Genomic DNA, 13,614 nt, shown 5'->3' with positions numbered 1-13,614 from the left:
CAGTGAAACAATTAAACAATTAATTGTACAACAAAATGTTGAATTGTTTCAGGCCTAATAATTACACAAACTTTAATTCACAAACAAACATCAGCGCTACACTAGGGACTCTGGAAGGATCTGTGTTTTTTTAATTTTTTAATCCACATTGCTAATTAAAACATGGAGGCAGACTCCCTAACACACACACACACACACACACACACACACACACACACACACACACACACACACACACACACACACACACACACACACACACACACCATTCCCCCAGACCTGATATTCTTCATTAGTAAAACCAACGGTCTCAAAGTCTGTCACACACAAGCACACACAGAGGGGCCGTGAAATGCCACAACCTTTCCGGTTATTAACTTGGCCATCGACAGACCTCCGCTCACTCCTCTGTTCCCTCTCCCAGTGGAGCAGTTCTCTCCCTGCCTCTGTTCTCTGTTCTCTATCTGTCTGTCTCTCCTTATCTTTGAGACCAACTGATAGAAAACTAAATGTCTAATGTGTTGGGGCCATGCTGCTTAGGCCTAGCATAATGAACTGTGGTATATATGCACCCCAAATTGTCACCTCTATTCTTTGCTGAGTTTGTTACTAAGAAATGTAAGTGATAACAGCCTGCCAAGCGTTTCATTTGGCCCTGTGCCAGACATGGGAGGAGAACTACTGTTATCTCTGTCTTTCTGGAACATCCCAGAACGTTGGCGTCCATCCCAGAGAAGGAGGGACTGGACTGTATAAAAGGCTACTCTGTCGGATGCTTAATTCTCTCTTGCATTGAGTGTGGCGCTGTTAAACAACTTAGAATAGAATTAATAATGAATGAACCAATATTATGGATAAGTTCATTACAAGCAACAATAAGAAACTATAGACAGGCATATACTGTATATAATTGTTTATATTGCATTACTTACCAAGTACAATGAATAGCTGTAAGTATGAGTCTTTTTTATGTCCTCCAATCAGGGAGGTAGTAGGTATTAAACAATGAAATAAAAAAGAAGACATTACGCAATCAATGTTTTCTTTTTTTTATGATTAATAGTTTTTATTATTTTCAAGCAATCAATGTTTTCTGATAGAACCTAATTACTAGCTGCCCATTTCAACGCTGATCTGTCCTCTTTTTTAATTATCCTTTTCGCAAATCACACATGGATCTGATCGGACCACCCAACGGACCACCACGTTGATACCCCCTGAAACAGCCCATCACTTAGCTTCAATTGGTTTTATCTTTGTGTCAAATATCCTTCAAATGTATCCGACATTCAACAAGTTTAGATACGAACAGATGTGACAATGCTGCCTTTAACCACCAAGGCACTGTTCAATCTATCCTACTGTGCTCCTCTTCAGGGATGATACGCTTGATTGCTCTCTGAGGATAAACATCCAATAGAGGATCAATAGCTCGTCGTTGATTCAGCCTGGTCCTAATGCAGGAGGTGCAGGTGCCATTAGAGGTCATCATTGTCAGTCAACCGCTTGGTCGATCAGTATGGATCCCTTTGATTAGTGGCCTAGCTTCATTCATTAGGCCTTGTTATTGGACGATGGCTGTGGGGAGATTTTCATTATAATATCTATTCTTTTCTTTCCAGTTTTTGTTTTCCCGTGGGACCCATTTGTTGTGGGACCGCCAGCCATTTTTAAATGGTGAGCAAATTATTTGAACTAGTTTGTCAGTCAAGCTAAAGGGCCACACGGGCAGCCAGTAAGGCAAATTACAATTGTTTAAAGTATGTTTATTTGATAGGTTTTCATTGTGTATGTTTTTATTGTATGTGATTCGTGCTTTTTGTATCTTTTAGGTTGATAACCTACTTTGTGCTACTTTGTGTGAAAAAACTACTTTGTGTGAAGAAAGGAAACTACTTTGTGGAAATGAAAGGAAATGTCATTAAAATAACAAATATTGCACATTGAGTCGAGTAGTCAAGCCCCGTGTGTGTCCAAAACCCAAAGACATATTACTGAACGGGCCTACCGGGCCCAGGCCCAGGGGCCCCAGAGATCAGGGGGCCCTTTGCATTTCTTGTCGCAGGGATGCCGGTAGAAAATGTCCTACTGTAACTGGGACAAATGAGATTCCTTATATGAACGTAAAAAAACTATTTTGAATATACTTTTGAATATACTATTTTGAACAATGTTATAGGGGCCCACGTCTTGCAAAAAAAAGAGAAGCTTGTGTGGGCTACATAGTTTCTATAGCCTACTCAGATTCTAATGCGAATACAGGCTACATTCCCATTAGATTAATGAGTAGGCTATAGAAACTAGACACTAGAGGGCGCCATTAAAGTTTGTGTACTGGGGACAGGTCACGAGGTCCAAAGACATATTACTGAACGGGCCTACCGGGCCCAGGCCCAGGGGCCCCAGAGATCAGGGGGCCCTTTGCATTTCTTGTCGCAGGGATGCCGGTAGAAAATGTCCTACTGTAACTGGGACAAATGAGATTCCTTATATGAACGTAAAAAAACTATTTTGAATATACTTTTGGATGGACTTTAATGATATCGTGGATGATTTTGCACGAAGCAGAGCCAGGAAAAAATGCATTGCATAAGGTAAGACTATTTTATGATTAATTTAGTCTTATAAAGCCATCCTGTGGTTGCTATATATGACACCATAGTGTTGCCAATTGTTTTTGTTTGAAAGCGGTGTATTTTGTTACTGTACATGTACTGTTGTTGGCTTCAATTGAGTGTGACATGCCTGTGTTGTAAATCCTGTGTCGTTGAAATACAGGTGAATTGTTTCTAGTTATTGTGCTGTTGGCTTTGAGTGTTCCTCCGCTGTAAAACCTGTTGAGATGCAGGTGAACGTAGGCTATGTCTTATATGCTGTTGGCATTGTGTTTACTTGCGCTCTAAAAAAAAAAAGTGTTTGCGCTGGGGAGGGGGGGGGGGGGGGCTTTCTACATGTCCAGGCCCAGGGGCCCATTTTTTCATGATCCGTCTATGCCAAAACCCCTTTCGGTGGGAGTAAAACCGAACAATGGCCATGATGATATCGGGCAACTGGACGATAAATCGTGACGTTAGAATTATAAAGGTTCTATCTCCATTTTTGTCAAAATGTTGTTTTCTTACATAATCTGATCTTATTAATGCCTGTGTGGTGTTATTTTGAAAATGTAGAAATGTTTTAGTTAGTAATTCATAAAATACAAAGTTTCCATCTCACAAAACATAATGGAATGTAAAAACTTTGACGCTCAATATCTCTGAACTACCCTAAACGGAGATAGAACCTTATCATTCTAAGCTCACGCAATGATAAAAGTGAATGGCATGATACTGGTGCTAAGTCCATTTCTCGATGTGAAATTCAGTATAAAAGGGTGTTGATAGGCTTACATATGCAGTAAAGCTTACGTATACTTACAACAATATAGCTATTGTAAATATAGATGGATAAAGGAGGAAGGGAGGAAAGAATATGAGCTATAACAGACAGAGAGAAAGAAAGAAAAAAAGAAGATATACACAGGGATGGGGTGAGTGTGAAAGAGAGAATCGCCTTCCTAAAAAAGGTTTTTTTTTCTTCCTAAAAAAGAGTGGCCGCTAAAACACTGGTGCTAATCTGTCCCTAATTCACATTGACACTTTTATGGCCCATCTCTCTCTCTCTCTCTCTCTCTCTCTCTCTCTCTCTCTCTCTCTCTCTCTCTCTCTCTCTCTCTCTCTCTCCTACACTCTCTCAGTCATCAGGGTCTTAGGTTTTTACTGTTGTTCCCTCTGCTAGAGCTGTGAGCGATGTATCTGAATCACTAGCTCAATCACACAGCAAGGTTACAACACGCCACTGGCGCACACACACGCACACACACGCACACACACACACACACACACACGCACATACGCACACAGGCACACACACACACACACACACACACATACAAGTACGTACACACACACACACACACTCACAGCGTTTATGATCTGAAATTCCCAGTGGGCAGCACAAACAAACGTGTTTTTCTGTAATACATGCATTGCACAAACATCTCTGTGATGTGGTTTACCTTGTTACCTTGTATTACATTCAGTAATACAGTATATATGTGTGTGTGTGTGTGTGTGTGTGTGTGTGTGTGTGTGTGTGTACTATGTCAATAAGGCGCTCCCTGAGGGATAGGACTCCCAATCCGTACGCACGACGGGCACAGTTACAGGACAACAATTGAACATGGGGAAGGAACAGTGAACGGGGAGACGAAATCATATGGAAATCATAATGGACTGCACTTATATAAATCATAGGCATTAGGGGAGTGAGGGGGTAAAGTTCTACCATAGAGCGGCATAGTTAAGGGGTGAAGTGGAACACTGAAGAGTCAGTCATAACTCCTCAGCCAGTTTAGTGTTGACACAGAAGGGACTGGCGGATCGGGGTTTGTCGGATTCACACCAATTGTCAGGGATTTACACCGATCCATGACAATAATGACAGACAGTCATAATCATCTGTCTCTACCACTTCCCCATCTCCCATCCCTCTCTCCTCTATCCCCCTCTTCCCGTCTCTCTTTTTCTATGCCTGTCACCCAAACCTTAGTGTAGCGTTGAGCCCCTGTTCACAGTAGCATGTAGAAACACTCCAATGCGGTCCGGTGACAGTTTACAATAACGTTCATTTCAGAACTGAACTTTCCGAATGAACTCACTATTAAGAAATTATTGTTCCAACAGTTATAAACGTATTTCGAATGCTTTGTAAACGACTAGTATAATAATTAGTAACTACTTTCAGCAGTTAATGCCGAAGTTTAATGATCGGGAGGCAGATGTTTTCTTTGCATATTTTGAGGAAATAACTAGGTGTTTGTTATGGCCAGAGAGAGTCTGTCCTCCGCTGATCCAGAGAGTCTGTCCTCCGCTGATCCAGAGAGAGTCTGTCCTCCGCTGATCCAGAGAGAGTCTGTCCTCTGATCCAGAGAGAGTCTGTCCTCTGATCCAGAGAGAGTCTGTCCTCTGCAGATCCAGAGGCTGTCCTCTGCTGATCCAGAGTCTGTCCTCTGCTGATCCAGAGAGAGTCTGTCCTCCGCTGATCCAGAGAGAGTCTGTCCTCTGATCCAGAGAGAGTCTGTCCTCTGATCCAGAGAGAGTCTGTCCTCTGCAGATCCAGAGGCTGTCCTCTGCTGATCCAGAGAGAGTCTGTCCTCCGCTGATCCAGAGAGAGTCTGTCCTCTGCTGATCCAGAAAGAGTGTGTCCTCTGCTGATCCAGAGAGAGTCTGTCCTCTGATCCAGAGAGAGTCTGTCCTCTGCTGATCCAGAGTCTGTCCTCTGCTGATCCAGAGAGAGTCTGTCCTCCGCTGATCCAGAGAGAGTCTGTCCTCCGCTGATCCAGAGAGAGTCTGTCCTCTGCTGATCCAGAGAGAGTCTGTCCTCTGCTGATCCAGATAGAGTCTGTCCTCTGCTGATCTAGAGAGAGTCTGTCCTCTGCTGATCCAGAGAGAGTCTGTCCTCCTCTGATCCAGAGAGAGTCTGTCCTCTGCTGATCCAGAGAGAGTCTGTCCTCTGCTGATCCAGTGTGTGTTGGTGGGGAAGCCTGAAGAGGTTGTATTTGCAGCCTGTAAGTTGGTGCTGGAGATCTATACTGGAGATCTATAGGCAACATTTTGGGCCGAGCACTAGATGTCTGGAGGAAACCTATATGGAATTAGCAAGTCAAGAAGAAGGCGATTTGAACAGGTAGTGTAGGTCCTATGGGGAGGAGTCTCTGAGGAGCTGCAGCAGTTTGTATTGATTGAACAGTTTCATTTGTGCCACGGGCATTGGGGGTTTCCTTCAATGACTTGGACATAATGAAAGGGAGGGAGGCAGCTCTGCCTCTATGCAGCTATACATTGTTAGCAGGCCCACAAAACAAGCTGTGTTGGCTGACTAGCGAGTGTGAAATTGATTTTCAACGACGTTGAAATGTATTGACATTTTTCGGAATCAAAGTCAGAACATTGGCTCGGTTCCCGTTTTCACCAGCTTCTGTCAGATATAGACACGGCATTTACAAAAGTACAGTTTTGGCCCAATTTTGACAAAACTATGGTGAAAGATGCATCTTGCCATAAATTTGTTTAGGGGTTTCGACACACACACACACACACACACACACACACACACAGTAATAGACTGATAGACACTCTCACCTGCTTACTCCCCCCCCCCTCCTCATCTCCTCAGCAATCATTTCCCCCTCTGAGACTATTTACTGGGTCAGGGAGGCTCCTTTCAGATGTGCCTCCCAAAACACGGCTCCGCAGACCCAACTCTCAGACCCACCTCTCAGACCCACCTCCTCTCATACTCTCAGACCCACCTCTCAGACCTAACTCTTAGACCCAACTCTTAGACCCAACTCTCAGACTCTCATACCCAACTCTTAGACCCAACTCTCAGACTCTCAGACCAACTCTTAGACTCTCAGACCCACCTCTCAGACTCTCAGACCAACTCTCAGACTCTCAGACCAACTCTCAGACTCTCAGACCCAACTCTCAGACTCTCAGACTCTCAGACTCTCAGACTCTCAGACCCAACTCTCAGACTCTCAGACTCTCAAACCCACCTCTCAGACTCTCAGACTCTCAGACTCTCAGACCCACCTCTCAGACTTTCAGACCCACCTCTCAGACCCACCTCTCAGACCCTCGTCTCAGACCAACTCTCAGACCCAACTCTCAGACTCTCAGACCCTCCTCTCAGACCCAACTCTCAGCATGAGAGTATTTAGGAAGCCAGACAGCCATGATTGTGTGTCCTGGACCGGTGGTCCCTAAAGAGGACTAAACTAGATCAGACAGCAACAAGCAAAGCCTCGCTTCACTACCACTGACAGTAGAAGTGGTTAGGACACGTGTCCCTGGCTAAGGCCACCAGGGAACATGACAACGCTGCCTCAGGAGGTATGACCTTGGCAAGCCTGGGCAAACAGAACACAAATCCCTAAGCTGATATGAGTCCCAATGGACAGGGTGCCGGGAGACTGGCACAGTGAGTATATATAGGCCTCAGCTCCCCGTGGGGGAATAATTAATTCCCATCAATGCCTAGCCTACACATAGAGTAAAACCATGCCATGAGTCAGGAGATCGGGACAGTGAAAGTATTAAACACAAGGGGACAGGAGGCTCAGAACAGCATGCGTGGAACAAATTCTGTAGAAGTATGCAACAGGTAGACAAGGAATTAATAGAATGAATGAATGATATTTATTGCCATTGTAACAGGTACAACGAAATTCAAATGCAAACCCTAGGTGCTAACAAACAAACACAGTCCTAAGAAAAAAAAGGAAAAAAAGAATGAGACATAAATAGGGGGGGATATAAATAAAAATAGGGGGATAAATGATCGGTAGACATCTGAAAATGTATCTATTATGTGAACTTCTATACTTATATAGGGGGGTATATAGACAGGGGGGAGTTAGCATGTAACTGTGTACTTTTTATAAACATATAAACATATGGACTAGTAGACTTATATACAGTATATGATCCTTATAGAATAGACCAGAGATTAAAAATATATATATCCTTTTCCTCATTAAGGCGACATGGTATAATTTCACACACGTGACCTGAGAAGAACAAAAGGGTATCAAACCTGAGGGTACCACACAGCGACGGCCTTGACACCCCTCCTCATCACCCTACTCCCTAGTGTTTCAAACCCAAACGAGCCAAACGCAGACCGTCACAACCATCTGTGACACGGTCTGGTGGAAGGGGGAACAACTCTGCAACCGATCAAAATGTTCAGACTTTTATTTGGAAATACATTTCAACGTTGTTGAAAATCACAACACACACTCGCTAGTCAAGCCAAAATATTGCAATGCAATGGATTGGGTGCGTAATCCCCACTGCTACCTAGTTAACTATAACACTACTTTACATTGTTTAGCAGGCTCACAAAACAAGCTGTGTTGGTTGACTAGCGAGTGTGTCACTGATTTTCAAAAACTGCCTCCAAAGTGTTAGTCTGCCCTGTTTATCTGACCTACATGTATTTCAGCTCATGCCCAACCCAGAGAGAAAGAGAGACAGATGGAAAGATAGAGGGAGACAGAAGGAGAGATGGAGGGGAGGAGAGAAAGAAAGATGGGGAGAAAAATAGCGTAGGAAGAGGAGGGGAAAAGATGAAAGGAGAAGAACACAGTGTGGGGGAGACAGAGAAATGGAGAGACAGTGGGAGAGGGGAAGTTCAGAGGCAGTTCAGATGTATTTTTTACAATGGCGCAAGAAACCAAAAACTTTACATAAGGGAGTTCAAAACCAACAGTCACTCCATGTGTGTGTGTGTGTGTGTGTGTGTGTGTGTGTGTGTGTGTGTGTGTGTGTGTGTGTGTGTGCGTGCGTGCGTCCGTGCGTGCGTGCGTGTGTGTGTGCAATCCCTGCATTGCTATTCTGTGCACATGTGTGTTTGGTTGATGTGAAAGCAGCTGTCAAGGTGAATGTTTCACTTTGTACATTCCATTTAAACCATCATCTGACCGAGGTAAGAGAGGAGGGGTGGAGGAGGTCTGAGGGTAACAACCCCTCCCCCTACCCTGGACTGCTGGGCACAGAGTGTGGGGGTTAGGTGGAAGGTAGTATGGTTATGCTGGTAGGAGATGATGGGGAAATATGAGTGGTTGATAATCTATACTGTGCTCAGACCTTCCCACTCTCCATCGCAGGGCTCTCTCATCTTTAATCCTAATCCAACGGTAAAATCAGACCTAAGGCGTGCTACATTTGACTGATTCCTACTGTACAGTGTCTAACACAGTGTATAACACAACAGGGTATAACACAAGTATATGAAATCTCACAGCTATGAGTAAAAGTCATTGTAATAAAACTAATAATTTAACACTGTGTATCCTAAAATGTCTACTTCCCCCCGTGTACTGTTTCTCCAGTATCTATTTAAAATAAAAATCACGACGACTGCCAATGGCTAGATTACTCTTCCTGCTACGACTGTTGAATTGATGATTCACTTGCTTAGTCAAATGTATTGATTAGAAGTTGCTTTGGAATAAGGCGTCTGCTAAATGCCAAAAATGTGAATGTAAATGTAATGTAAATGTAATTCAGATTTTTTACACAGTAGATCTATTCCCCCATCATTTTACACAGTAGATCTATTCCCCCATCATTTTTCTCTCCATCTTTTGGTTTTGTCTCTGCAATTATTATTAAATATATGCAATTGCAGAGTATTTATTATGTCTACCATGTGTGTATATGAATATGAATGCAAGTTTCATCACGACAACACACCCACAAAGTTAAACCACAAAACACACAATTAGTAAACAGCCGCGCAGGGGAGTTTTAATTAATGTAAAGTTCTAGGGACTTACTACTAGGGACTAAAGAAAGTGAGAGGGGTAGCCTTCGAACTGTCAGGACGTAAGTGCTGACCGCGGGGAAACGAGGGCAAAGAGCGGTGAGGAGTGAGGTGTTGCATAGGAATCAGAAAGATTAATTTATGGACAGATGCCATGCCTGCTCTTCGCGCTCTATTGATCCACACAGCTCCTGGGACGAGGTTAGAGAGACGCAATAATAACGTCTCGTTGAAAAAATAAATCTCATTGCTCAACATACAGCATAAGAGGTAAAAGGCAGTGCAAAAAAGTAATCGAAAGTGGATGGGCAAATGATTTTTGTCACTGGTCTACATTGTATTGCATCCCCCCCTGTAAATTCCCCTGTAAGCTTGAGCATGTGGACAGTTTAAAAAAAAAAACTCCTTTATGTCATGCAAATGAAAGGGTTTAAAAGACTATCTCAGATACTGGTGAAGTTAGTTAAGTCTATTGGAAAACAAGTCCCTCTCCAAGCACGCAAATAATGTCACTTTCCCTCCAGTTCTCCTCCCCCCGTCTCTCCCTTCCACAGATGAGCTATAATCTAAGGAGGGTGTCTGTGTCTGTATTAAACAGACATAGAGACAATGCGCAGACAAACACAGGGGATGTTTCGGGGCCAAAACCTTTGTAAACCTCACTGCGCCATCGTCCATAAAGTACAGTACCCAGATGTCACTGATGTTGAGGGGGAGGGGCTTGGAAGGGGGTATTAACAAACACAACACACACACACACACACACACACACACACACGCGCACACGCACTATTTTCAGTGAGTGTATGACTGTAGTTTACAAATGTTTTCACTATTTAGAGTGAAACAGAATAATACACTGCATGCGGATGCCTTTATTCTGCGACATCTTGAAGAAAAGGAAATGCAATAGTGACTGGAAGTATGTGTGAACACCTATGCCTCAGAAACATTCACCAGCAACTTTCACAGACGTTTCTCTGTCTTCCAAACTTCAGTTGTTGTAGCCCACCCACCCAGCTTCTCTTTTGAAACGGGAACCAATTGATGTTTGTGTCCTCCAACGGACGATAGCCTATAGACTCACTCAAGGATTATCAGAACATTCGTGTCACCTTTCCCGCAACAGACAAACGCAGACCCCAACAGAGAGAAACTTGGACTTCGAGCCCACCATACCTTTGAAAAGGACCGCCATCCACAAATAGGTCCCAGCCGAACCGAGTCCCGAAAACTTGCTGCACCGCATCCTTTCCTTCAAAACGCAGAAGCCCCCCGATGAGCCCTCACTGGTGGGTGGAGAGGACGCGTTACTCGAACGCGAGCATTTGGCTGCAAGGAGAGAGGTGGAATGAGAGTGAGGTAGCCCGTCTGAATGAGTGTGGAGTTAACAACATTAGCGCGTGCACGCTGCGTAAAACACTTTCCCATAAAGACTACACTAAGCGCGTCCTCGTAGCCACAGCCTCCCGTATAGACACACTGTGTTCAGAACTTTAGAAGCAAATAAAACAGTTGCAGACGTGTAGGCCTACTCTTAAAACGTATACCCCAGAACTGTGGTTGAATTAGGCTATTCGTTCATGTGTGTATGTTATGTTTTTACATGGTCTCACTTTTGAATCTTTGGAATCAATCTCGTTGCTTGCGCCGTGTGATTGTGCTTTCAATCCCGAGCTCGTTAGGTAGGCTTTTCGTGGACAAAATCACATTAGGACCACATGAGAGCCTATTGCCTATAGGCTATTATATTATATTATATTATTATGGCCACGCCTGTCAAAGTGTCTTTTTCATCATCCTGGTATGAATCAATTTAACTTAGTCCTGTTTATCTTTGCCCCTGGTTGTCTCGTAATCAACTGACCTATTTAATCTCTTCCATGAATAATTTCAGGAACAGAATCCGATAAGCGATGAGGAGGAAACACTGTGCAATAATATCAGCAAATGCTCTCTCTCTCTCTCTCTCTCTCTCTCTCTCTCTCTCTCTCTCTCTCTCTCTCTCTCTCTCTCTCTCTCTCTCTCTCTCTCTCTCTCTCTCTCTCTCTCTCTCTCTCTCTCTCTCTCTCTCTCTCTCTCTCTCAATAGTTTAGATCAGATTTAGGGATTGTTACCTAGACCCATTTGACTTTTTGATTCTTATAATGACCGTGATGATTAGCATACACACCGACATGCCTACTGGTACGGTAGCCTACATCGCGCAGCGCAGCGTGACTGACAGCAGAGCGAGCTGGGTCAGACGGGAGCTGTCCGGCGCTCCGTGGTGCTGATGTCCCGAGTACAGGACGGAAGCGCTCTTTAGCATACAGGCGCACTAAAGTAGGAATTGAATAAGTAAACCATTTCGGTCTGTACCACCTGTCCTTTCTGTAACAACCGTCCTTCTCTGAAGAGAGCCATCCTTTTTTTGCTCATCAGATTAAAACGTTTTGCTAGACTACACTGTCTGTCATATCACCACTGGGAATGCCATAACAAATGTGTGTGTGTGTGTGTGTGTGTGTGTGTGTGTGTGTGTGTGTGTGTGTGTGTGCGCGTGTGTGCGTGTGTGTGCATGTGCGTGTGTCACAGTGTGTCTGGCTTCCACCCACTTTCACCCTTAAATGTACTTATAAGTGAGTTAGTAGAGAGAGTAGTAAACACATTTAACACACTAACACACACTCGGGAGAAATAGTAACACACACGCATACACAAACACACACACACACACACACACACAAATGTACACACACAAATGTAATCCCTCAGAGTACACTCCAATGCGGAACAGTAACACACACACATACAAACACACACACACACACACACATACTGTACACAAATCTAATCCTTCAGAGTACACTCCAATGCCCTTTTCTCTACTCTCTCGCCTTCTCTCTATTTCTGTCTTTAGAGCAGACATATCTGCTGTAATCTGCTGGTCACAGTCTGAGTGCCAAGCCTTCTAAACACAGGGCCTGAATCCCGGCATCTGCCCCCCTCCACCCTGCCCTGTCTCTGTCTCTGTCTATCCTCCACCGCACTGCTGCCTCCTCTGTGGGGGTCCGTCTCTCTCTCCATGAACCTGGGTGACAGAGACTCACTGATGTTGACCAGCAGGAGCCCCACTGAGGGCTGTTAATCTGATCTGGCATCAGGACAGACCACAGGAGTCAGCAAGCATGGTGTGTGTGTGTGTGTGTGTGTGTGTGTGCGTGTGCGTGTGCGTGTGTGTGTGTGTGTGTGTGTGTGTGTGTGCGCGTGCGCGTGCGTGTGCAAGTGTGTGTGCGTGTGCGTGTGCATGTGCGTGTGTGTGTAAGAGAAGGACAGAGAAATATGGGAGAGACATAGGGAGATGGGTGTTTTACACCAAACTAGATGATAAAGATGGAAGAGAGAGGTTGGTTGAGAGTTTCTATGTGAGAGGATACGAGGTAGATGAATGACTGACAGAGATAGAGAGGACAAAGCCTTGAAGCTTCTGTTAAATTGAAATCTTTTATAAATGAGATATCGTGAGCTTAGAATGATAAGGTTCTATCTCCGTTTAGGGTAGTTCAGAGATATTGAGCGTCAACGTTTTTACATTTCATTATGTTTTGTGAGATGGAACCTTTGTATTTTATGAATTACTAAAAAAATAATCAACATTTTAAAAAATAACACCACACAGGCATTAATAAACACCTAATGGATCAGATTATGTAAAAAACTCAATTTTGACAAAAATGTAGATAGAACCTTATAATTCTAACGTCACGATATGCTGTGCTAATAGATTCTAATTCAGTACCCCACCCTGCCTCTCTCCCTGACTAGGACAACCTCTCCGATAAGACATAAACAATAAGAGGAGAGTAGACACAGAGCAATGTTATTTCACACACACACACACACACACACACACACCAAGAGGCAACATTTCCCTGCCACATACAACACGCACACACACACACACACACACACACACACACACGTCCTGGGTGTGTCTCTCATAGGGGTGTGGATGTGATGGAATGGGGGCAGATGAGTTTTAGTGTTTGTGTCTGAGGCTTCATAGCTTTGATATTTTGAACTAGGGACAGATAGTGATGAAATACACCCACATCCTGTTGAAACGATCACATACTCACTATGCTGATTCTGTTCATAACAGACAGGCAGGTACAGTACAGGTTAGAAGAGTTATTATGGGGTGTTTGGTTAAGGTTAGACCTCTCACATACACTTAGGATTTCCTATGAAAAGGTG

At 43.9% G+C, this 13,614-nt stretch overlaps 1 protein-coding gene across 1 annotated transcript in view; it reads right to left on the bottom strand.

The window, feature by feature from the left end:
• LOC308152303 (neuronal acetylcholine receptor subunit alpha-7-like) overlaps positions 1-10,624 on the bottom strand; it is a gene marked incomplete at both ends in the record, with an annotated part of 50,917 nt that extends 40,293 nt beyond the window's left edge. Inside the window, one exon of the mRNA XM_080525250.1 lies at positions 10,555-10,624. Coding sequence (XP_080381376.1) covers positions 10,555-10,624 — 70 coding nt within the window. The remainder of the gene's footprint in view (positions 1-10,554) is intronic.
• Between the last annotated feature and the right edge of the window lie 2,990 nt (positions 10,625-13,614).

The sequence above is a fragment of the Nansenia antarctica genome, assembly GCF_963989245.1.
Source record: "Nansenia antarctica genome assembly, chromosome: 3".
NCBI classification, from domain to species: Eukaryota; Metazoa; Chordata; class Actinopteri; order Argentiniformes; family Microstomatidae; genus Nansenia; species Nansenia antarctica.
The sequence above is the reverse complement of the archived record's forward strand: the minus strand, read 5'-3'. Positions and strand labels throughout refer to the sequence as shown.